This window comes from Arachis hypogaea, chromosome 1 (assembly GCF_003086295.3).
Source record: "Arachis hypogaea cultivar Tifrunner chromosome 1, arahy.Tifrunner.gnm2.J5K5, whole genome shotgun sequence".
NCBI lineage: Eukaryota > Viridiplantae > Streptophyta > Magnoliopsida > Fabales > Fabaceae > Arachis > Arachis hypogaea.
This window is the reverse complement of record NC_092036.1, coordinates 93871881-93899040: the sequence shown is the minus strand read 5'-3', so window position 1 is coordinate 93899040 and position 27160 is coordinate 93871881. Positions and strand designations below refer to the sequence as shown.

At 35.6% G+C, this 27160-nt stretch overlaps 1 protein-coding gene across 1 annotated transcript; it reads left to right on the top strand.

Moving 5' to 3' along the window:
- Nucleotides 1-1296: 1296 nt before the first annotated feature.
- Nucleotides 1297-5727, top strand: LOC112696406 (probable polygalacturonase). Its single transcript, XM_025749164.3, has 5 exons — nucleotides 1297-1996; nucleotides 3022-3142; nucleotides 3388-3636; nucleotides 4449-4602; nucleotides 4879-5727. The coding sequence occupies exons 1-5, from the start codon at nucleotides 1562-1564 to the stop codon at nucleotides 5402-5404; spliced, it is 1485 nt and encodes a 494-aa protein (XP_025604949.1). The 5' UTR covers nucleotides 1297-1561; the 3' UTR covers nucleotides 5405-5727.
- The last annotated feature ends 21433 nt before the right edge of the window (nucleotides 5728-27160 follow it).

The following is a 27160-nucleotide window of genomic DNA, read 5'->3' as shown; positions in this document are numbered from 1 at the left end:
CCGCTGGGAGAGTTTGTTGTTGTTGTTTGGCAGCAATAATGTTGTGTTGTTGGAATTGATGAGGGTGTGACATGTTTGTTGGTTTACGTGGTTGCTTGTTGTGGGGGTGGAAGAAGATTAGGGAGGCCTCTTTCTTCATGCACTCACTATTCTTAGTCATCTTTCTCCCTGGCTTCACCCTTTCGTTGACCCCGTCAAACACCTTTTCTTGCCTCTCCTAATCCTCCTATTCTTATATCATATATATTTATAATTAAGCATTTTTATCATTTCTACTAGGCACTTGGTTCTGTCAGCGCAAACAAGTAAATAAAGCCAACATAGTGAATTTTCGTTACAGACATGCCAAGATTGGGCAAACGAAGGAGCCAAATTAACAAACTCTGAGTTGGAAAGGTTACGCCATGCGAAGGTTGGTATGAGCTCTGCCTATATGCACTACTTTTTGCATGTATATCAATTGGCTTAGTCAACTGCAAGAAGAAAATGATTTTGAGTTGGGCAATCATAATGCGATAATGTTGTTGAGGCACTGATATGTCTGTCCTGATCATAACCCTTAATATTAACTAATGCAAGTAGAATTATCCTCATATTCAATGAATTAAAGGACCAATAAAACAGCGTTACTTGGAAGTTTAGATATATATATATATATATATATATATATATATATATATATATATATATATATATATAATTTTGTTTATTGTCATCATCCACTAATTTTATGAATCAAAAGAAAGGAATGTACCACCAGTTCACCAACTACATGAGCTGATTAAAGATGACAATAATGCTTGGTAGTGCCACAAGAGAACATACGTCTAATTTGCTAATGAATTTAAAATAACTATTTTATCATTTTAGTGTATGCATTTCGAGATGAAATTTCTTATGTAATATACAACAAACTGGCCTCTTTTTTAACGTGAATAGTTCGTTTTTTAAGGTGAGTTCATAAGCAAGAATATCCAAAACTGGGAGATAATTAAATGTTACTAAAGAATAACATATTAACCTTGGAGAAAATACGCCACTTCCGTATACTCGTTAACTTGAAGTCATTTTTTCACTCACTAAAATAATACTCAACCGACTCAATTTTTATGTATAATTATCTTATGAAGATAAATATTCAATTCATTATTATCTTATTCTTTTATCTGACGTCTAAGTTGATAAAAATATTGAGAATTATTCTATTATATTTTTCCTTTCTTAATTAAGGATTTTAAAATATTTTTACTTTGAAGGGGTTATTAATTACGTTGCAATTAACCAAAGTGTTGAAAGTGGAAAATAATGATAAGAGTGATGATCTATGGTTTTGCAATTTTAATGAATAAAGAAAGAGACGCCATCATTGTCCGAGCGACCAACTGAGTGAGACACAGCTTCCCTTTGAATTCACTCCATCGAAGCAGATCCCAAAAAGGGTCCTTCATTTCTCACACACTCACTTCACAATCTTCGATTCAGAAGCTCCAATCCCTCTCAAAATCAATGCTGCCAGACACCCGAATCGTCGCCGCCTCCTAAATCCAACTCCGTCTTCGCAATGATGGTGGACACCTCAACGCTTGGGCGCTTCCACCACCAAAGACTCGAATTCAAGCGCTGTCTCCCCGCAATCATAACCTCCCACAGAACCCTCTTCACCGTCCTCTGGATCGCCGCCTTCGCCTCCGTCTTCATCTGGCAGAGGAACGTTGTTGTCGGAGGCTTCTTCCTCTTCGGTCGGACCCTCCCGCCGCGCCCGATTCCCAAGCTGAGGCCGGTGGCTTTCAACTTGACGGATTTCGGGGGTGTTGGCGACGGTGTCACCCTCAACACTGAGGCATTTGAGAGGGCCGTTTCTGCGATTTCCAAGTTGGGGAAGAAAGGTGGTGGCCAGCTCAATGTGCCTCCCGGTCGCTGGCTTACTGCGCCCTTCAATCTCACCAGCCATATGACACTTTTTGTAGCTCAAGATGCTGTTATTCTTGGACTTGATGTGAGTTCATGCTGTTATTCCCAATTCTTAATATTTTTGTTGTTTGTGCTGCTTCATGTTTGAAATGAAAACTTTGGGGACTCTGTTGATTTTACTTCTAGTAATTTAACAGATCAGTCAGCAGAAATGATAGTATTGTATCTAACTGCCACAATTTTTCCATGAAGTGAAATGCTCCAAAAATGGAAATAAAAGTTCAAAATAGAACTTTTAATGATCGTTTGAGTATATCCTTATTCTGATAAATGACTAAGCTTTGAATGTTATTTTCAGTGTGGTTTCTCCCTTTCTTTAAGAATGTTATATTGATTTTCCCCCCCTTCTATTGAAGGCACTACATGCTGGTTTATTTATGTCTTCGACTAAATTTGTGAAGGGTACATAGGATTGTGAAACAGGATGATAAGCTTCAAAACTTATGTGCTAGGATGATAGTAGTATAACAAGCTGTTAATTATTGATTCTACTTTCTTGAACACATTGCTCATGACTTGTGTTCCCATTATGTATGTTATTCGGTCTCGTACATTTTGGTTCCTATCTCCACGAATAAAGGAGATATACAAATTTGTGGAAATTACCCAAATATCAAGCTCATGAGTCATATCATAAAATTATGGGAGAGGGTGATAGAATGTAGGTTCAGATAGAAGAAACAGGTTTTGGAGAACCAGTTTGGTATTTTAGAGACCAAAGCTATATATCTATTAAGAGAATGATGGATAGGTATTGGAGTAACCATTGTGTTTATTAACTTGGAAAAAATATATGATAGGGTACTAGGAAAAGCCTTATAAAAGGTTTTGGACAAGAAGGGAGTAAGGGTTGCATATGTTTGTACAATTAAGGATATGTAAAATGGGGTTACAACATAAAATCTTCTAATTAACGCTTTAAATGGATGAATTTGACTTGCCGAATTTCTCTTTGATTAAGCATACACTAGAATCTAAATATTTCTGCCACTCTTGTAATTGAACAATATTTCTTACATTATATTTATCATCGTGTTTCTTGGTGAACAGGATGAGAAGTATTGGCCACTGATGCCACCATTGCCATCGTATGGGTATGGGAGGGAGCATCCTGGACCACGATATGGCAGTTTGATTCATGGTCAAAATCTTAAAGATATTGTGATAACAGGTTAGGATTTACATCCTGCTTCCACTGTGTGAAAAAGTAGGTTTTGAACTTTTGTTTGTCTTGATCTATCAATATAAAAAAGTGTATTTTATGTACTACTATGTGACTTTGTTATGTAGTTAAGAACCTTAGATAGCAATACTCCAAAGGCTTAAGCTAATGGTGAACTATAGTTTTGTTGATTGAGCTTTTGTTATGTTAAATTTTCATGTTGATCTGATTCATCTGTTGTAATAAACTGACAGGGCATAACGGTACCATAAATGGACAGGGACAAACCTGGTGGAAAAAGTATCGTCAAAAACGTCTCAACCACACAAGGGGGCCACTTGTTCAGATCATGTGGTCTAGTGACATTGTCATTGCTGATATTACTTTACGCGACTCTCCTTTTTGGACACTTCATCCATATGACTGCAAAAATATCACTATAAGAAATGTTACAATATTGGCTCCTGTAACTGAAGCTCCAAATACTGATGGCATAGATCCTGGCAAGTGATATTTTTACTGAGTACAAATGTTTATTCATATCTTGATCACATAGGATTGATGATATTAGATTTGTTAGGAATAGTGGATAGTTGTTGGGTTTTTGTCATGCGACTATTTTGTGGCAGTGGGAACATGAGTCTCAGAAAAAAGTTAAAGGATTAGTTTACTTATTTCTGAAAATATGCATGCATTTATCACCTAATGGTATACGATGGAGCTGGGTATCTAGGGCGTTGGGAAGCAACCTAAGAACCCAAGCTATTCACCCACGCTTACTGTTCACACTTCTCCAAAAAAATCAACAGTTTTTCCACTTTTTAAAGCATCAATGTAGGATAGTAATGTAGCTGATTCCACCTAGTGGCATAAGGTTTTGTTGTTGTTGGTTGAGGATAGTTTTGGTAGCTTAATCTAGATGGTTGGCAAAGAGTGAACTTGAAGAGGCCACATTTATGTTGTGGATATATTTGATGCACTAATGTAGAGAAGCTCTATCCTGTTAATACTTTGAATTTTCTGGTCAACTGAATGATTTCTCGTGACCAATATATATTCCAACTGAGTCAGGGAACTAATGATTAGTGAGTGAGTTGACCTCTGTTTGCAAGTGTCACCAAATCCATGAAGGATAATTTTGGATTTTTGACATGGAATTTCTTTAATATGCATAAAATGTTTGTCTGTTAGTGGTCCAATAAGATGCAAACAATTTAACCTTCCCCAGTTACAAAACCTGAGAATGCTAATTGTATCTATTAGCTTTGTTGTTATATGGCAAATTAACAAGCTTCAAATTCTTTTGCATGAACAGACTCTTGTGAGGACATGTTGATAGAGGACTGTTACATAAGTACAGGAGATGATGCAATTGCAATAAAAAGTGGCTGGGATCAGTATGGAATTGCTTATGGAAGGCCATCCATGAATATAATGATCCGGAATCTAGTTGTCCGCTCCGTGGTCAGGTTAATCCTTAACTCACGCAACTTGCACTTTTGGCATATCTTTCAACATCCTATTTTTGGATAGCAACTAGCTGTCTGACTGCTATTCTGCATAAATCTAAGAGCCAAAATGTAAATAAATCTGTCTTTCTGAATTACAATTTCTTTATGCATCTGGCCATGCTTTATCTACAATGTATCACTTTTGGTGTGTGCAGTGTTTACAAATTTGATCACTGCATCTTTGTTAGCTTCTCGTCATTTAGATATCTGACTTGTTTTTTTGAAATGGAACAGTGCTGGCGTTTCAATAGGCAGTGAGATGTCTGGTGGGGTGTCCAATGTGACTGTGGAGAATCTTCTTGTATGGGGTTCTAGGCGTGCCGTGAGGATTAAAACGGCCCCTGGGCGAGGCGGATTTGTTCGCCATATTACTTACCGGAATCTAACATTTGATAACGTCCGTGTTGGAATAGTAATTAAGACAGATTACAACGAGCACCCTGATGATGGATATGACCCTAGTGCACTTCCTGTACTCAGAGACATAAGTTTCACCACCGTCCATGGCCAGGGTGTTCGTGTGCCAGTACGAATTCATGGCAGCGAAGAGATCCCAGTGAGAAATGTGACGTTTCGGGACATGTCAGTTGGCCTCACTTACAAGAAGAAACATATCTTTCAGTGTGCCTTTGTCCAAGGGCGCGTAATAGGGACCATCTTTCCTGCTCCCTGTGAGAACCTTGATCGGTACAATGAGCATGGACAGCTAGTTAAGCATTCTGCTTCCCAGAATGTAACAGACATAGATTATGATTTTTGAGGTTTCAAGTTCACAAATTTACCGGCCTTGTTCCATCATCCATCGGATCCTCAAGTTTCTGTCTATCAGATCATGTTTTTGGAGTGTAACAGTCAAGTTAATTTTCTTTCTTTCTTTCTTTCTTTTTCTTATGGGGAAGTTAAATGTTCTATTTCTTCTTCTTCTTTTTTTATTTGTAACACTCCAATTTATAGCTTTATTAAGTAGAGTTGTATATACGGAAAATTTTCAGATGCTTACCTGTGTTTACTAGAATATACAAATTCAGAACTCGCTGCTATGTGCTATCATTCATTCTTGATTATTTATTGTTAGCAAGAGTTTTTTTTTTTTTTGGTTTCCCACGGTATCCCCCAACCCGACAGGTCAAAGACTAATCCGTCGCGGTACTGAGCTCCATTTAAGGGTTTGCCGCTGGCCAATGGGTTGCTGCATGCACAAGGCGGGATTCGAACCCCCGACACTTACTTAAGCGGACTAGTGAGCTAACCACTAGACCAACCCAACTTGGTTTATTGTTAGCAAGAGTTACTCATGTTACTTGAAGCATCATTTTTGGGCTTAGATTCATTGCAGCATTACTTTCCGGGTCAAAATAGTGGTGCGATTGTGCCAATGAAAAAAGACTAATTTTTATGTAAATCGTGTAATTTGGGACGCTATTTTAAGTTTTAACACTAACAAGCACATGGTTGGAGAATTGGGGGCTTGATATTTTTCACGTGGCTTTTACTAATCTCTAATAATTCCGCTAGACCCGGCAGCTTCTTAAGGTTTATGGTGGCGGGTGGGTAAGGTTAAAGCATTTATCACATTCATGCCACTTTTTTCACTCCCAAGTCCATGAGATACTTACTTTCATTTTAAAGTGAGCACAAATCTAGTAACAGGTAGAGACATAAGCTACAAGGGATTCCGTAGAAAAATATTCAATATGTGCATATAAAAAATGTGAATTAAGATGGACTAGTGGATGAAGTGTCCACTATTGTGAAATCTTAAATGCTTTCTACTTGTAACTCTAGAAGTTCAATACTTTGACTATACTAAAAACTAACAAAAAACAATTATTTCGTTAATATCTTAGTCAGTCATAAAATTCTTTAAATAACCATGTTTGTATCAATTTGGTCTAGATAAGAAACTTGTGCATATGATTTGGTCGCGCTGTCGCTGATTCAGAGTTTTGACTGGTCTGTGTCGGAATTTGGAAGGAAAATATGGGCTCAATGTGGGTCTAACACGTTCTATCTAGACGGAAACAGCATTGGACTCGAGACCCAGTCCATTGCCTTTAATTTCAAATATATTTGCTTTTTAAAACCAAAATTAATACTAACTTTTTCCAAAGAAAGGAATTAACATTTTTAATAGAACATAAATTTTAAATAAATTTATTATCAACCTCAATTATGATTTTAATTATATGTATACTGTTACTAATTTAAATTATTATCTCGAAATTATTATTTCACAGTTAATAAGGACGTATAACTAGTAATTATTTAAAACAAGGTTTAAATAAATCTTTTGGTCAGATTAAATTATATAATGTTAAAACTTTATGCAACTCAAAATTAAAATCTATTTATAGAGACCAAAACAAAAAAAGTATTTCCTGTAAACAAATCATATATGAATTTAAAGAAATAAAAATAATCGATACATAAAATAATAATAAGAAGATTTTTTTTTGTAATTCTTTTTATATATTTCCAATTTTTTTTATTTCTTATTAATCCATCCCAATATTTCATTCTTAATAATAGGGAAATAATTTCTCCACCTAAAAATTTGTTCCACTATTTTTTTTCTTTCTTTTCTCTCACATGTTTCACTCCAGTAATCTTCTTTATCCCCTTTTTTTCTTCTTTTTCTTCTCATAAAATTTTATATCCTGTTAGAAGAATAAATTTGCTAATAAAAAATATGGTCTATAGAAGAAGTAAAAGAAATTTTCTGGTCTCAGTTTTAAAAAATCATCAGAAATTAATGAAATTATTCAAAATTTTTATCCCTAAAATAAAAAAAATAGAAACGGAACAAAAAAAGGAGTATTATCACGTTACTTTATTTACTGAGTCATTATCAAAAAAAAGAATCGAAAAAATACTATAGTGTTCGAAATTTAATATGAGAAACGACAATAAAATAATTAGAATCTCGAATATCAAATCGGTGTAAATCATGAATCTGAAAAATTAATGGGGGGATTTAGTCCACTAGTGATTGATAATTGATGTAGTCATGTAGAGGTTAGAATTTGTAATTGTTGATAAAGGGGAAGGGTGTTTCGTAAAGAAGGATCAAAGGTGCAGTAATCATGAGTCACGAGTATCACGTGGACATTGTACAAGAAAAAGAATAATGAAATAATGAATGGATTGATGAAAAGTAGATAGATATATTATTAGTTTATTATTTATATGCTGAAATGCTGAATGAAGAAGAGGAAGAATAACAAGCGAACCACTCCCTTAAGACTCAGTCTTCACCCGTGACACCTTCATCATATTATTGTATTCATATTCTTTGTTTTGCTTTTTCTTTTCTTTTCTTTTATTGAAAAATTCAACACATGTTCCCAACGCAACTATGAAGTATGAACTAACAAGTAACGGCTGATTTTTTTTTATACGATTTAGTGGTGTGAGTTATGCTGCATTATGATCATTAGAGGGAAATTACATTGTTATGACGACGTTATTTATAGAAATTTGGGGCGAGAAGAAATCGGTGGGTCCGATTTCAAGAAAAGAGAGGAGGGAACACAAATTGATCCTACCAATTTGTGGAAGAAAGATGAAGGAACACAAATCAGTCCCGCTGATTTGTGTAAGAAAGAGATATCAAATCGGACCTACTGATTTGTAGGAATTCTATTTTATAAACAGATAGCATAGTAATCGGACCCACCGATTTTGGACAGAAAAAATTTTTTTTTTAATACGGGAGTGCACCAATCGGACCGAGCGATTTTTGTGGTACACGGTTGGTGGGTCCGATTTGCCTGTAACTACTTACATAAAATGAAAAAAGATCATAGAAGCCTCATTTCTTCATCGCCGGTCTCAGTCTCAGCTGATGTTCTTCCTCCTCTCCTCTTATTCTTCTCCGTCATTCTTGTAAAAAAATTTCAGTGAGTGTGAGAATAGGCAAGTACGTATACTGATATGGATGATAGAGTTATGTTGAAGATTTATTGTTACGGACAGATTTTGTTGCAAACATATAAAGGAGTTCAATTTGTGTGTAAAAATCCAGTAAATGTTGTTATTCCATTCACATTGTCATTTGAGGAATTGAAAGGTGTGATTTGTGAGAAGATAGATTCACAAAGATCTAGGAGAGTATCCTGTATTTTGTACAGGTATCCTTTATCTGTGTTTGGTGGGTTCGTTCAATTTCAGACCAAGTACGTGACGGATGAAGTGAGTATGCATGAAATGTTTTCAATGTATATGGAAAATCGCCACCGAATGTCTTATATCGAGTTGTATGTTGAGTTTGAGCAATCTGAAGCGGACCGTAACATTGTGTTGGAAGATTATAATAGTGAAAGCGAGGATGAATTTGAAAGTAACTATGAGATCGTTGGTCCAGGTGAAGACGAAGATGAAGCTGGCGGCGCCATGAACGTAGATGTGGCGGCAGTTGCAGATGCACTAGCAAACCCGCATCCGTTTCAGGAGCCTTCTTTCATGCGGTCGTTGAATTTGGAGACTATGCACGCACCGGAGTTTCCGCAATATATGAATTCAGGTGCATAAAACTAGATAGCTGTATGAAACTCTTAAGTAGCAGATCATTATGTCAGATAAGTAATATATGTGATATGTGGATAGTCATTTGTGAGCATAATATTTGGTTTTTTTATTAATTAATAGTTCTTTGTTATGAGTTATAATTAGTTGTTCTTTATGTAGATAGAATAGCGATAAAAAAGACTATTATCATCTTACATGGTAAAGTGTGTTTATTAATTTAGTTGTAATAAATGATTTATTACTAAGTACACAATAAAGGATTTATTATTTTTAATGTATGTAGTGCTTCCTGTTGTGGCGGATGGTGAGTTCACAGTGGGGATGGAATTCAGTTCAAGGGAGGCAGTAATCAAGGCAATGAAAGAGTAGTAGTTACCTTTTTTACATTTCATTTGAATTTACATTGACATTTAAATTTACCAACTCGTGCTTGTATTCATTTCAAACCTGATTAACATACTCGATAGAAAAATAGTCATAATAACGTAATTAACATATTCGATAATTAACATACTCATTAAGTAAATAATACAACTTAATTTTTAAATAGTAGTAACAACCTAATTGACATACTCATTAAGTAAATAGTACAACTTAATTTTTAAATAGTAACAACTTAGTTTTCACGGTAGATTTTACAATTAATTCACTCCAGATTTTACAACATACATATCTTTTTTGTAGATCGTCCAACAACTTCTGGTAGTGCGCATGAGAATTTTATCGGTAGGCATAGTTTTCACGGTCCCAGCTACGCCACCTACCATTGGACAATCCATTAGTTAACTAATTTTGTGAAAAACATAAAATAATTTCTATCATTTCCTTCAATGCATACTTTAATCAAACTTACCTGTTTGCAATTGGAAACACTCGGGGATTGCCGGGAATAGGCGCTAGAAATGGTAGCCGGATCCAAGTCCAAGTGAGCAAGAGTGCCAATGGACCGTCCATCTCCTTGCAGTCGACACGAGTTGCCCTACACAATGATCTATACAAGTGTGTCAGGCATGCCGAACCCCAACTAAACTGTATGATCTGACAAAAGTTACGGAGCAAAGATAAAAATTTTCAATGAACAGCTGAACTCGACTTATCTCCAAATAGAACTGTCCCAAATAATAACATTATGTGACACTTTACATACATTTGAATATGCACAACATCATTCAACACTATACGATCTCTCAAACCCCTAAACCATGTTAATTTTATAAAGCTCCCTCTACAGTCCGTCTTCCTCGGTGCAACTCCAAATTGGTGCAAGCACTCGGCTTCCAATGCCTCAAAACTACTCATGGTCGGTCCTGTTACCGGAAGACTATTTGTCGGCAGACCGAGAATCATCGCCACATCCTCCAAGGTCACGGTACACTCACCAACTGGAAAGTGAAACGTGTGAGTTTCAAGCTACCATCTCTCAATCAGAGCATTAATCATTGCTGACTGACATGGAATAAATCCAACTTGTGAAACATAATAAAATCCAGTCTCGCGTAAGTGTGACTCAACAATTTGGTTGTATGAATCCGGCGGCTTTAAATGATCACACAGCAATATCCGTGAACCCTACAATATCACATTTCCACTATAAGTCCCAGTATAATATAACTATATTCTCAAAAACATAATTATCATTACATGTCCATTATAACTAATTCCAGCATAATTGTATTTCACATACACAGTAAATCTATTATACAAAAATCTTTCACACATACACAGTTAATCTATTATACAAAAATCTTTCAATCATATTCATTACCTTATAACAAAAATTATTTAACCTTAACTAACTAACCAGAATAATTTTACGACTGATAAACTATTTATTAGTAAAACAGCATACTAATTTTATTATTGTTATTATTATTATTCATAAAACAGCATATTATTATTATTATTATTATTATTATTATTATTATTATTATTATTATTATTATTATTATTATTATTATTATTATTATTATTATTATTATTATTCATAACACAGCATAATAATTTTCTAATCTAAGTTTAGTTACTACTAACTAAATTTTAATAAATTAAAATTCATTTATTAATGATCATAAATAAAATAATTTATTAAATTTTAATTGTTAATCATAATAAATTATTAAACTCAATTACTACTGCTAATAATAACTACTACAATCTACTCTAAGGGAGCATATACAGGATCTGATTTCATTAGTTCATTAACTATAAAAAAAAAACTAATTATTATTTACAGCTTACCATACCATACCATACCATTCCATACCATACATACATACATACATAATACATGATTAATTTTCATTTTATTTTCTATTTCTAACCACCTAATAATAAAATTATACACACATATATGAGTTAATTAATCTCTACTTAATGCCATTACAATATATATTGCTAATTAAATTTAATATTTATCACTATTATTATTATTAAATCAGATTATTAAAAAATAAAAACTTACATAATTTGAATCTCCAAGATAATTAACAATATGAAACTGTGGTTGATTTACTTCTTTAATTTTTTGTCTTCTTGACATTTTCTTTGAATTCTGTTTAAAATTTGTTGTGGTCCAACAATGGTGTGCAACAAAAAAATGGTGGGGTTGAGGATGTTGAAGAGAGGGAGACGAGAATGAAAGAGAGTGATAGAAAGTGAAAGGGATACAGATAAGGGGGAACATGGGTCTTTTGTACCAAGAGAGTCACGGGCAACCAAGGGAGGCAACTGCATGCGTGACGCGTGGCCAAGGAACACAAATCAGTGCCTCCGATTTGTGCACCCACCGCGCCCTGAAATCGGTGCCTCCGATTTCCTTCCTACCCGTCAGTGCCACCGATTTCTGCTACCCAACCGTCACAAATCCGTGAAACACCAATAATCCCCATATCGCTGCTATACTTTATCGATGGGTTCATATCAAAATTAAAAAACTCACAAATAACAACTCTTTCTTTTTCTTTCTTTTTTTTCTATAAATTTATAAATATATCTAATTTGTTATAATGATCGAATTAACTTTGGTTTAACTAATAAAATTAAATACAAATATTTCCAAAATAGTTTTTATGATAAATTAAATCTAATACTTTTATATTTTTATATCATATAAAATATATTTAAAAAAATGAAATTTCAATATTTCATTAATATAATATGCCAAATATTTGATATATTAATTCTTCGTATTATTTAATATTTTATTATCTATGTATATTTTTTCTATTAATAAAGAAGGGCGCCACTAAACGTCTATACCTACCTATGCCTTGTTAATCAACCAAGCATTATATTATGAGTTATGTGTATTATATATGCTGCTAATTGGGTCACTCATAACAATTCACAGTTGTAAATCGATTAAATTAAAGCTGCAAAAGTTAATTAAACGCGTTCTAAGGATGCATATCATTATGCCACGTGTATGATTCTGCTTGTTTATCAATTATTTAGGGGCTTCGAAGTGCACCAGCTAGCTTTCCTATTGTCTCCGCGTTTTCCACTGTTTTTATTTAACGATTAAAATGTTACTTGTATTTAAAAGTGAGGAGCATTACCAGTGTGGTTAGAGTGTGTTCTTTTTTAATTTGTTTTCTATCAAGACCTGAGAGAGGAAATTAACAAAAATGAGAGGAAATTGAAGAGCACTTTTAAGATGGGACATAATGTATTATCATGGTAGTTATGTGTGAATTATGTGTCTACAAAATAATGCACAATAATGAGTGGATATTTGTTAAATGTTAAAAATAATCTAGTTGTATTATTCTTGAGTTTATCCATGTAAAATTTAATATAAATATTTTGATGGAAAGTTTTGAGGTGATTGTTCAATTAATGTTGAAAGAATATAATGTATCACCGGAACAAGTAATTTTCAACATAAAGAAATCATGTTTGATCAACTGGACATACAGTAATGATAATAATTATTGGAAGTTGAATTTTAGAAGAAATAGATTTAAGAATTTTATACAATAATGTATGAGAGTGATGATCTAATACATTTTTTTGGAGTTTAGATATATACATCAACAATATTATTGTTGGTTATGTATATTTTTCTTATAATTAACATTCTAATAGAATTATTTAAATACAATAATCGTAAATTGATAATGACATAATAAATGTATGTGTCTAAATTAATGACTCTTTAATAATAATATCGAAGGAGAATAGTTAATTTAAGTGTATTAAAGTATTTAGGTGTGATGAAGGGACGGATTTAAGGTTATGTTTGGTTGAAAGGAAAGAAATAGAGAGAAAGGAAATAGAAAGGAAAGAAAGGAAAAGAAAGAAATTGAGTGGGTTTTTATTTTTTTTAGATATGTTTGGTTGAAAAGAAAATAAGAAGGAAAGAAATATAAAAAGACAATTTTACCCCTGTATTATAATATATATTGAAAAAAAAGAAGGGGTAGTATTGGGTTTCCATTTTCTTTCCAATGTTAGAGAGAAAAAAAATTGGTGGGCTCCACCAGTTTTTTTTCCATCCATTTTCTTTCCCCTCAATTTTCCTCTTCAACCAAACAATAAAAAATAATCATTTTTCTTCCCATTTTCTTTCCTCCCTTTTCTTTCCTTTCATTTTTCACTCAAACAAATTTTAAAAGTTCATATATTATTATAATAGATATCTTGTATAGAATAAAATTTAATAATATAGTGATAATAAAAAGAGTTATTATTCTTGTTAATGAGCTATAAATGGCATACTCTTTCCATACTCAATTAAGAAGTTGTGAGTTCGAAACTCTCTATTTTTTATAAAAAAAGAGTTATTATTTTTTATATAATAGGATTTAAATTATTCTACATATATTTTTATTATTTGTATTTTTTATTTAATTCGAATTTTCTTACATTTTTATCTTATGATTAATTTTAACATTTATAATCATATAAAAATACTTTAATATTATTTATAATAATATTATTTTTTCTAATTTTATTTAGCTGTTTATTCTTTTTTAATTAATTTTTACCCTTTTATTATATAAAAATATTTTAATATATTTTAAATTTACGTAACAAAATTATTAGTGCAATTAACTTATATTATTTTATGTCATATTTCTTAATGATATAGAACATAAAAATATAACCTACCGTCACATAAATACTTAATAAAGTAAATTAATTAATAAAATATTTTAAAATATATAATTTTATATTTTATTAGATATAAAATTATAAAAAATTATGAAAAAATTATAAAAACCGAGATAATTCTTTTATTTGATAAGTATTTATTATTTTTTAAATTAAAAAATTAATTATAATTATATCTATTATCAAATATATAGCATTATATTTAATTATACAATATTTTAATTTTTAAATTCTCCACTTTTAGATTTCTAGATCCGTCCCTAGGTGTGATAGTAGTATTTTAATTAATTTTTATAATGTAATTGAACTGAATTTATCTTCTACTATTTTAGGTTAAAAGTACTAATTATAATTGAATAAAAATAAAGAGACTAATACTAATTAATTGATGGTGTAAAATAATAAAATTTACTTCTCTTATAACACTAGTGATTAGGATTAATAGTCAAAGAAAAAGTATAGAGGATTAATATATTATCTATCAATTTATTATTAACAATAATTAATTATTATATTTTAAACACATGTATTATTAGATACAACTATAAAAAAATATATTTTTATTAGACACATCTATAAAAATACCTTCATTAAACACAATTATAAATAAAAATTGATAGAAGTTGGCAGATATACTGTTAACCCGTCAAAAACCTCCATGTGCCATCATTTAACTAGCAAGAAGGTCAATATAACTTACCCATATATGTGTTATTAATCATTAATCTTTGACGACCAAAATAGAAGCATGACATAATGTTTGAGAGATACTTTTAACCCCTAATAGTTACACACAAAATAAATCATTCCATTTCCATGACTAGTCTCAAAAACAAAATTGACTTGAGAGTAACATTCTGCACTCAAATTAAAATGTGGGGGAGGGGGCGCTGTTGCATGCCATGCAAAATTACAAATGCAGTTGCCTGCTTGTCAGTCCTCACTCATCACATGTAAGTATATATATATATATAGAACGTGATCAAAATATAGTGCATTAATGAAAGAGAAGGAAGGAAGAAATTTGGGTGGGTGGTGTGAGGACCCATAAGCCATAGCAATAGTGGGAAAATTTAATACTCCTCATTTCCTCTACAACTTCTTGCGCGTGAATTGCGTAACTATGCCCAGTTCAGCTATAGGTAAATAACAGAAAATTTGAATAATGTAAATAATAGACCGAAAATTTTACTCAATAAAAATTAAAAAAAAAACGGAAATTTGAACAATATGAACAATTTAAATAGGTTTGCTCATGTAACCCTTGTTAGATTAAAAAAGCACCTCGCATGCATTCATGTGTTGAACGAACGCGGCCGTAAAATAAAAGGCATAGGAATAACAGGAAAAGCCAACCACAAAAGTGTACCGCTTCCGTTCTGCCTACGCAAATACAAACGCAAACAACACGTGTTGGAAATTACTCCAGACAAAGTTCTAATAACAATTAATTAATTAATGTGTATTAGAGCAATTTCAAAACTATTAGGATTCGTTTTTTTTTTTTACGTAAAATTTTACCATTTGTGCAAAAAAATCTCTTATAGAGGATAAGCTCTTTTAGCGTTGTAGACCGTCTTTGTTCTTTTTTAGGAGAATCTTTTTTTTAGGAGTGTCTTCATTCATCTCTCTGTTATATGATATTTCTGTTTTTTTTACTCTTGTATTTCTTGTCATGGCACAAGCAGAGGAGCTGTCTATCGAGGGAGATGTGGTCCGTCTCAACCTAGCATATGATGAGAGCTTTATTAAAGAAAATCTGAATATGGTAGGCAAGATTATCTCTGACAAGAAAGTCAGCTTCAACACGTGCAAAGCAGCACTGCTGGGAATTTGGGAAAATCCGGAGGGAGTGGCCATTACAGAGGTGGGCAGAAATAAGGTTCTGATCAGCTTCAGAGACGCCAGCAAGGGTGTTCAGATAAGGAAAGGTGGACCTTGGAGCATCAAAGAAAATCTTGTGAACCTGCAGATGTAGAATGGCAGACAGTCAGTATATGATGTTGACCACAAAACCATGGAGTTATGGGTACAAATTCATGGGCTTCCACTTCAGTACATAACGACCAAATCAGCAGAAATCATTGGTAAAAGACTAGGAGTTGTGATGGAAACGGAAAACCCTAGATGGAATATCATCCTTCAAAGAACCTTTTTAAGAGTTAAGGTAACTTTGAATATTACTAAACCTTTACCTACTGGTTTTTGGCTAGTTAGAGAAAACGCTCCTGACCTGTGGATTGATTTGAAGTATGAAAGGATTCAGGATAGCTATTGCCTAAACTGTGGAATTCTTGGTCATAATAAGAAGGACTGTAGGAACCCAATGGCAACAGCATGTTGGGACCCTTTGAAACCAAGGTATGCTCCGGGGTTGGGGGTTAACAGAGCTAAGCCTATTCCATCCAGGGGTTTAGAGCTAAGAAAAGATGAGGAGAACATGGTGGTGTCGGAGAATAAACAAGCGGGTGGTGGAGAGTGCAGAGAATGGGAGGTTCCCAAGGGGAGAGGAGCAGATGCAAAGTGTTCGGGTGACAGGGTAGGGGGAGCGTTTCAGAGAACTTTTGAATGTGTTATGGATCAACAAAATTTCAGTCATAGAGAGAGCCAGGGATCAAGGGTGCAGATCGATGATGATTCAGTAAGTATATCACCCAGGTCTGATTTGTATGAAGACAAACAGTCAGGATCGGGTGGGAGGCTAGCAGACCTTTTAAACAGAACTAGGAAAGGGAAGGATAAGTTTCAAGCGTCAGGAGGGGATAATTGGGATGGTGGACAAAGGGATGAGGGCAATCAGATTTGTGCACAAGTGTATGAAAATAATGAGGCCCTACCTTTTATTATGAAAACAACAAAGAATGAGGTTGGATTAGCTGGCCTAACGGTAACTCAGAAAGAGACAGCAAGCAAGCAGGTAGAGGAAGGCAACAAATATAATATTAGGCGCTTATCAATTAGACAATAGTTGAATGAGCTCTTTGGCAAGAAGGAGTTCAAGCAGAATCATCAACTCAATGATGGAATGCTGCAATTAACAGGGAGGGGGACACATTGTTTGAGTCAAGTTGCTGATCAGTTGTGGAGCTACAGGGAAAAACCAAAAATGAAAAGAGTTATCAATGCAGGTTCCAGAACTGTGTTTCAGAGGGTGGGAACTAAGGAGAAGTATTTTGTTGAGCTACCAGAGGATCAGCAAGAAATGGAAGAGGATTGCATTGCAAAGGCTCAGAAGAGGAATGATGTCAAATGGGCAGGGCTTACAACTTGGGAATGCATCTGAATCTCAAAAGGAAAAGAGGATTATGCATCAATGCAGATTATGAGGAGGAGATAAAAAATTCCAAGGAAATTTGTGTGCAGCAACCAGGTAAGAAGTACAAATCTGAGGCTGGAACAGACATGGCTGAAGAGGCGGACCTTGACATGCCCCACCATCAGCCATGATTGTTGTCAGCTGGAACTGTCGAGGAATGGCGGCCCCTTCGACAGTGCATGAGCTAAAAAGTATTTGTAAATATCACAGGCCGTCTATTTTGTTTCTTATGGAGACTAAAGCTAGTAAATCAAGTTGTGATAGGGTTAGGAAAAAGTTATGTTTTGATAACTTGTTTGTGTAGAGTCCCGGGGGTTATCCAGAGGTCTTTGTATTTTCTGGAAAAGTAATGTAAATATTCATGTTTATGCCTGATGTGATAATTTTATTAAAACTAGAGTTAGTAGTAGTAATAATAAGGATTGGGAGTTTACTTTTGTTTATGGGCATCCAGATTATAAGAAAATGAAGGAGTTATGGAAGGAATTATCCTTCGTAGATAATAACTTGACACTGCCAAGAATTTTGATTGGGGATTTCAATGATGTTATTTCACAAGATGAGAAAGTAGGTCTGCACCCTAAACCGAGTAGTCAGATCGAATCTTTCAGGAATTTTGTTCATGAGAATGCTGTCTTGGATTTGGAGCTACAAGGGATGAAATACACATGGTTTAGTAATCCAAGGAATGGTTGTGTCACGAAGGAAAGGCTAGATAGGGTTCTTGCCAATTGGGAATGGAGAAAAATGTTCCAAAATGCTACGCTCTCAGCCTTCCCCCCTATTAGTTCGGATCATACTCATTTAATTCTCAATGTTAATCCTAGAAGACGAAGGAGGAAAAATTTTAAGTTCGAGACTTTTTGGGTGGACCATGCTGATTGCGACTCTGTTATAAGGAGAAGATGGAGCAGTGCTGCAAATACTGGGGATGACATTTGGGCAAATCTGACTCGAAGGACACAAAATTGTAAGGAATAATTGATCAAATGGAGTAGAGACAGTTTTAAGAGGGCTGATGTTGAAATAGGAAATTTAAAGTGTCGCCTCAAACATCTGCAGGAAGCCGATTATTCTGAGGCTCGGCAAGAGGAAATTAACAATCTGAAATTGGGGATTACCAAATTATGGAGGCAAGAGGAGAAATATTGGGGTCAGAGGTCGAGGGTAAAATGGTTGAAATTTGGGGACAAGAATACATCTTTCTTTCACGCCTCTACCATTCAAAGAAGGGACAGAAATTGGATAGAGAGTTTAAAGGATTCTATAGGAAATTGGGTGTCTGGAGAAAGGGATATTCTCAAGCTAGCAGTAGGGCACTTTCAAAATCTGTTTAAGGCCTCGGAGAACTTGGATATGTCTACTTGCATTCGCCATATTCCTGTTAGAGTGACCGAGGATATGAATGTGGAGCTCATGAAGGAGGTTACTGATCAGGAAATCAAAGAGGCTACTTTCAGCCTGGGAAGTCTTAAGGCGCCAGGTCTGGACGGTCTCAATGGTCTCTTTTATCAGAAGTACTGGACAATTATTGGTAAAGAAGTCTGTGATGTTGTTAAGAGGTTTTTTCATGATGGTAATCTACCAAGCAGTGTTGGGGAAACCTTTATAATCTTGGCTCCTAAGATTAATCACCCGGAAACCTTCAATCAGCTAAGACCGATTAGTTGCTGCAACTTTATATATAAGATTATTTCTAGAATGTTGGTTATTAGGCCTAGGAAAATAATAGATAAGATCATTTCCCCCATCCAGAGTGCTTTTTTGGGTGGCCGCCTAATCCAAGATAACTTGGTTATAGTTCAAGAAATGTTTCATGATCTGAATAGGAAAGGGACAAAGGCTTCCAGGAACTTAGCTATTAAGATTGATATGAACAAAGCTTATGATAGGGTGGAGTGGTCTTTCTTAGAAGCAACTTTGAGGGCTTTTGGGTTTAACCCGCATTGGATAAAGTTGTTGATGAAGTCTGTGAGCCAAGTAAGTTATAAGATTAAGATTCATGGATTGTTATCGACGACTTTTGAGCCGGGGAGGGGTCTTAGGCAGGGGGATCCCCTATCACCGTACCTTTTTATAATAACAGCTGAGGTTTTTACCATTCTTATGGATAAGGCTAAAGAAGATGGTAGAATTTCAGGAGTTAAAATCGCCCCTACGGCACCAGCCATCTGACATCTCCTCTTTGCAGATGACTGTATAATCTTCTCCAGAGACAGTGAGGAGGAAATTTACTAGCTCATTACCATCTTGAATTTGTACACCGAAGCTTCAGGGTAGAGAATCAACTTGGACAAGTCTGGGATCACGTTTGAAAACCTAATTCTTGTCAGGACTAGAGTAAAAATAGAGGAGATTTTGGGCTTGTCAGCTTCGGATAATCCAGGTAAGTATCTTGGGATTCCTGCCCACCGGGGAAGATCTAAGAATAGTGCTCTTAGTTGGATTGAGGACAGAGTGCTGGATAAGTTAGGAGGGTGGAAACAAAAACTTCTTAATCAAGCTGGGAAGGAGGTCCTCATCAAATCAATTGTTAAAGCGTTACCTGCCTATACTATGAATGTGGTCCTTTTTCCTAAAGGTTTTTGTGAACGGCTTAGTAAGAAAATTGCCAAATTCTGGTGGGCGTCCTCGGGTAAGGAAAGAGGTATTCATTGGAAGAGTTAGGAGAAGTTATGTGCCAGTAAAAAGGATGGAGGTTTTGGGTTTAAGGACTTATTTTGTCAGAATATAGCACATTTAGCTAAACAAGCATGGAGAATTTTCGAAAATTCTAAAGCGATTTGGGTACAGGTGCTAAAAGCTATTTACTTCCCAAGGGTTGACTTTAAAGACGCTAAGGTGGGAAGGGCAGCATCTTGGATGTGGAAAAGTATTATTCATGGTAGGGATTTTCTTTTGAGAAATGGTAGATGACTGATTGGGAATGGAGAGCGAGTAAGAATTCTAGGGGATAAGTGGATAATGAACTTGGACAATGATCTTGCTGTTAGAAACCTTGATATTGAGTTTGTGAAGGATCTAATTATTCAAGGAGAGGGGTGGAATATGGATAAGTTAAAGTTGAATTTTGATGAAGCTTCAGTTGATAAAATCCTTAGAACCTCAGTAAGTCTTTTTGGTAGGGAGGATAGGTTTTGTTGGCCTTTCAGATCGGATGGCATTTACACCATCAAAATGGGATACCATGTTGCTCGAAATGAAAGGAGCCTACAGAACAATAATCCATCCACCAGTGTTGACTTAAAGTTCTTATGGCAGGAGATCTGGAATTTAAGAGTTCCTCAAAAAATCAGAACCTTTTTATGGCGGGCTTCGCATAATATTCTTCCTGTCTTCGCAAATCTTTTTGATAAAAGAATCACTAATACTCCTATGTGCTCTATTTGTTTGCAGGAACCAGAGACTATTGAGCATGCATTGCTACTATGTCCCTGGACTAGAGCGGCTTGGTTTGGAGCACAAATTCAATGTTGTCCTACGGCCATAACAGTTTCTTCTTTTGGTAAGTGGATGACGGAACTTCTAGGAAAAATGAAGCTGAATGCAGGGGCTAATTATGATCTTTGCAGCAATAAGGTTGGGTTTCTAGTTTGGGAGGTGTGGAAAGTGAGGAATTTAGCAATATATCAGAAGATCAATCCTAATCCTATAATGGTCATTCAGAAGGCTAAACTAATGAAGCTAGAATTTGCGGAAATGATAGAAGAACCAGTAAAGCATGCAACTACTGTAACAAGATTAGGCAGGGTTACCTGGAGACCGCCGCTGCAAGGTTGGATCAAATGCAATGTTGATGCAGCTTTCACTGGAGCTCAGTCTGTGGGTGCTACGACTGCAGTGTTCAGAGATCACAATGGAACCCTCCTCTCAGGAATGAACTCCACCATAGTTGCAGCCTCGCCATTGGTTGCGGAAGCATTAGCGGTTAGGGCAGCGTTAATTATGTCACAGAATTTTCTAATGCAAAAGGTTATCATAGAATCAGACAATCAGATTCTCATTCAAGCACTAAAGTCACATGCATCAGTTGCAGAAATTTAGGTTGTATTAGATGATATTCGACATTTAGCAAGAGGCATTCCAAGCTGTGGTTTTACCTGGGTGCCCAGAGAAGCAAATTCATTAGCGCATGAAGTGGCAAGACTCACACATCAGGGAGCTCTTCACCAAAATTGGGTCATGCATAAGCCAATTTCCATCAGGAATGTCCTCTGCAAGGATAATTTGGCCGTCGCAAGGTTGGGAAACAGTTCTTAACTATAGGTAGGAGCTTTTTGGGAAGACAGGGGGTTGAGGCTACTCCGGTGGATATCTCGACGCTCCAGGAGTAAGTGCTGAAGCTAGCGCAGAGATTGAAGATGCTGCATTGCCGGAAGAACTAGCTACAGTGGATTTCTTCACTTTGTTCTACGCTGAGTGCATCTACTGACAACTAATCAGAAGGAAAGGTATGTAATTGGAAGGATGTGGTGCGGGGTGTCAAATGAAGTACAACTCTGGTTCCAACCCCTAAAAAAAAAAGAAGAAGCTTAATCAATACCATGATAAAACATAGAACAACATTCTCGAGCCCAACAACAGCTCTCCGACGATTCACTTCTTACCTAGCTCTGGTTGCTGGTTTCTCTTCCACTAATGTTGGCCTCCAACAAGACCTGTGTAGTAGTGGATATGCATGAAGCCACTTAGTTCTCAAACTGTTGATCTGGAGGTGGAATTTCTGAGATCTGACCTGAACCTCATGGCGCACAAGTCTCTTAATCCCTACGGCGATGTTGCGCTGTTCTCGAACAGGATTCAGGCGTTTGCAAGTGGGGGGATAACAGTGGAGAAGGTTTGACTTCGTTGGAAACCTTGGGAAGAATGGTGCACAAGGGATCTGATGGAGTTGTTTTCTTGGTTGGGTGGGTCTTGGGGGTCCATCCACTTTTTGTGCTTTGGGTACTTGGTGGGCCTTGGCACTGACAAAAAAAAAAACTATTCCAACATTTTTTTTATTAATTTTGTCTCCTTTATTACTGGATTTAGGTTTGTGGTCTCTGGATTAGCTGAAACTAAAATGAGGAAAGTATGTCTAGACGTAAGTGTTCTAGTCCACTTTTTAGACAAATGTGAAGGGTAAAAAGAGCGCGTCATGGGTCTGGAGAAGCATCCTACATAGAAGAGAGCTACTAAGGGAACGTGCAAAGTGGAGCATAGGAGACGGTTCCAACGTTAGCATCTGGAAAGATAATTGAATTGTTGGGAGGAGCGAGCCTCTTAATACAAATAGCACAGATGATTCAAGGGTAAAAGGATCTCATTGTAAGCGGAGAAGGGTGGAATAAAAGGAAGATTGAAAGCAAGTTTTCCCAAAAAATCTGCAAAGAGATTCTCAGCACCCCGGGTAGTGTAATGAACAAAGAGGATCACTTGTATTGGCCATAGAGGGAAGATGGAAATTACTCAATAAGAACCGGATATTATGCTGCAAGAAGAGTTAGGCAGGGCATGAAATTTGGAAATCCATCAACAAGTGAAGATAAAAGGGAGATATGGAAGGAAGTGTGGAGAATGGAAGTCCCACAGAATATCATAATGTTTTTATGGAAAGCATGTCATGATATATTACCAGTAGGCTCTAACTTATACAAAAGAAAGATGGCATCAGATCTAGTCTGTTAAATATGTTTAAAAAGTTCAGAGACAGTAGAACATGCACTACTACTATGCGATTGGGCTAGGACAACATGGTTCGGAGCGGAATGCCAATGGACCCCAACAGATGAGACAGTTACCTCAATCGGAAATTGGATGGTCGAATGCATAAAGAAGTTGAGAGCAGGTGGTGGAGAGGACCAGGAGAGGAGAATTAGTAAACTAGGATTTCTCATGTTGGAGATATGGAAAATGAAGAACAATAAATTGTTTTAACAACAGGAGGTAAATCCTAGATGGACAATTTGTAGGACAACAGCACTAGAGGCAACATACTGAAAACTAGCAGATAAACAGTAGACACAGAAAACATAAGCAAATAGGAGCAAAACTAACCTGGTGAAATGGAGATCTCCCCCTGAGAACTGGTTGAAAGCAAATGTTGACGCAGCCTTCAAGAAGGATACTGGAACAGGTGCAATATCTGTGGTTATCAGAGATCACAAGGGAAGGATTATATTAGGTTTCTCAAAAAAAATTCAAGCCAAATCAAGTACTATTGCAGAAGCTCAGGCTATGAGGCAAGCATTGATCATAGTAAACAATCTACAAATAGGCAGAACTCTAATAGAATCCGACAATTTAAACTAGTTCAAGCAATTAAATCCAACACAGCTTTAGGTGAGGCGTTGGCCATAATCCACATTCAAATTTTAATGGAAAGTTTACCTGAGAAGAGAATAACTTGGACCCCCAGGAACGGAAATTGGCTAGCCCATGCAGTGACAAAAGCAGCAGAAACAGAAACATTACGAGCAAGTTGGAGCATCAAACCACCTGTAGATATACAAAGCATCATTACAAGAGAGGCTTATATGTGAAGCAACGATTACAGAAGAACAAGAAGAAGGCTGTAATTAGGCAGATTGGAGGTGCTCGAACCAGGCAATGATATAGGAAAGTAAGGAATTCATCCAGATCATCAATGATCTGAGACAGAAGATCTGCATGCAATCCAAGGCGATACTATTTCAGAGATGGTGCTGCGGGATTGTGAGGCAGAGGGGGACAGTGTGGTTTCAGGGGCTGCGAGCTATGGAGGCCGCGGAATCCAAGTCCTTGGCAACAAGGGACTGCGATCTACGGAGGCCGCGGAATCCAAGTTCTGGGCAAGGGAGAAAGTGGGACGGATCTTCACTACATGGCGATAGAGGGCTCTCTTTGCTTCGAACTGCTATCGGGAAGAAGGTGGGACGGATCTGTGCTAGATGGCGAGGGAGGGCGCTGTTGGGGAGGCCCGGGTACTGCTAAGGAGACAAGGTGGTGCAACGGCGGCTCAGATGGGAGAATCCCTCGTTGTCCTCAATCCTCGTGGTCCTCAATCCGGTGGCGCCAGCAACCATGCAGGGGTCGCCAGCTAGGTGCAGAGAAGAACCTCGATGAGCTGCTTACTCTCGCGGCAAGGGTGGGATACAGGAAAGGATAACGGGTTGGGTCGGGGAATAACGGGTCGATTTGGGGGGCATCGATCTCTGTTCTGGACTTGGACTGGTCTGTTGGCCCAGGTCGCTGTCCAAAAAAAAAAGAGACAAAGGTGAAGGGTGCCTGAAAAGAAGAAATTTGGATGCTTAGATTAGTAACAAGTTTTAATAAGGTGTAGTTTGAGTTGAATGAAAAGTACATGAGTTGTTTGAGCATTTATAAAATAGGGTAATAACTTGATTATAGTAGAGATAATATAATATTTTTTAGTGATGATGGACAATTATACTCTTTACTATATGAAAAATTATAGATTTGGATCCTCTAAATTTTAAATTTTACTTTAAAGAGTAAAGTGTGATCTCTCATCATTCATTTCATAGGTGGGATTAAAAGTAAATATGAGAGAAAAATTATTCAAAAGTGAAAGATCACACTTTACTCTTTAAATTAAAAATTTAAAATTTAGAGGATCCAAATTAAAAAATTATATATGTTGAATGAATTTATTATTATCTTATTAGCAATAAATAAAGTAGTAAGAGAATTCTTAACTTGTTTTTTAGATCACGTCAGATCATAGGTAATATGATCTAAATTTTTGTTATTTGATCCGCTTAACCCAATAAAAAAAATGAGAGTCCTTTTGTTAATTAAGTCATCTCAAAATGAGCCAATCTAATTAGAGACATTAATTGAGCGAATTGAATTAGACTAACTTGAGTACATATATGAATAATTTATATTTTTAAGGAGGATTGTTTATTATGAAAAATTATGGTTTGCTATTGTAATAACCTAAATTCAAATGTCTTATTGTCATTCCAAATATTATTTGTTTGGAAATATGTGGAATAATATTTGTCAGATACAGTTTAAGGATCAACAAATTGGACAAAAAATGATTGCTAGGCTGTCTATGAAGGTTGGTGATAAAGGAAAGACTCGATTCTGAAAAGATGTCTAGCTGCGTGGTAATTCTTTGGAAGATCAGTTTCTGAGACTCTTCTCAGTTTCAAACCAAAGAGATCTGTAATAGAGAATTGTGGGTTTGGGGATAAGTTACAGTGGATATAAAACTTCTAATGGAGGTAAGAGCTTTTCCAATGGGAGTTAGATCTAGTGAACTAGTTGCATGATACCTTAAGGTTGGTTAAACTTGCATATGATAGAGAAAATAGAGTTGTGTAGAAATTTGATAGACAAGGTGTATTTTCTACTAACTTTTTTATGCAGGTGTTGCAAACAAAAATGATTTCGGAGGATATAACAAGTTATAACTTTATTAGGACTGTTTGAAAAGGTCTAGTTCCACTAAGAGTGGTAGTGGAACTGTTTGTTTAGTTTGTCTTGACTGGCAAGGTCAATTCGAAGGAGAGGCTGAGTCGGTTTGGGATTGTTAACTAGAAAGATGTTGTATGTGTGTTATGTAACAAAAGTGTTAAACATGGTCACCACTTATCTCTTGGTTGTAATTTTTCTTGGCAGATTTGGTGTGCATGAATATCATTTATTAGGAGGCAATGGTCTTACTCGAGGACACTAAATGAACATTTTCAAAGTTGGACTCAGATATCAATTAACAAGGAGGAGTGCAAGAGGTGGATGATGTGTTTTTGTGTGATTATTTTGACATTTGGTTAGAAAGGAATAGAATGATTTTTCAGAATAAAGAAAAAGGGGTTGACGAGATTATCAACTTGTCCTTTTTGAACTACATGGAGTGGTTAGGTGTGGATCATTTTTATTGTTGATGGCAATGCCGAAAATGAGAAGGAGATAACTATTAGTGTTCTTTGCATTGCTTATTTTTCTTTATTTGTTTTAAGTTGTTCTGTTGGATGTCTTCTTTTGTTCTACTTTATGTGCTGAGCTTCTTACTTAAAAAAAATGACAATACACATTTTTTTAATCTTTAGTTGGGTTGCTCGATCACAAACAGAGAACAAAGAGCAAAGGTTCAACGAAACAGTTAAATTGAGTTAACTATTAAAACAACTACTCCATCTTAACAAAAGGCACACCAAAACATCGGACACAACACAAAAACCAAATAAAAAATATATCCTACTCGAAAAGTCAAAAATAACCAAAACACCGTGGCACTAACATTAACTCTTCAAAAGATACCTTGGACACATTATTCTTTATAAACAAAAGTAGCGCTAGTTTTACGCCGCTCTTCGTCTTCTTTTGGTTTTTTTTTATTGTACAGTCAATTGTGTTGATATTTTTTCTCTGCCCTACGTTACAAAAGTGATCCACCACAGTTTTTTTTTATTACTACATTGTAAACCTAGTTGGGAGCGCAAATTTCATGCTCCTACTTCTTCCTCTGAGTCATCTATATCATTAGCATCACTTGTTTTACGGTCTTTTTTTTTCTCTCTAAATCTTGTACACTTCTCTTCTTCTTTGTTTGGTACTTTTCTCTTA

What these genes read in the sequence shown, in the direction of transcription:
- LOC112696406 (XM_025749164.3), top strand. Translation starts at nt 1,562, where the DNA reads ATGATGGTGGACACCTCAACGCTTGGGCGCTTCCACCACCAAAGACTC. An exon ending in TAAAGATATTGTGATAACAG is followed by an intron (nt 3,143 to 3,387) that starts GTTAGGATTTAC and finishes ATAAACTGACAG; the next exon opens with GGCATAACGGTACCATAAAT. An exon ending in TACTGATGGCATAGATCCTG is followed by an intron (nt 3,637 to 4,448) that starts GCAAGTGATATT and finishes TTGCATGAACAG; the next exon opens with ACTCTTGTGAGGACATGTTG.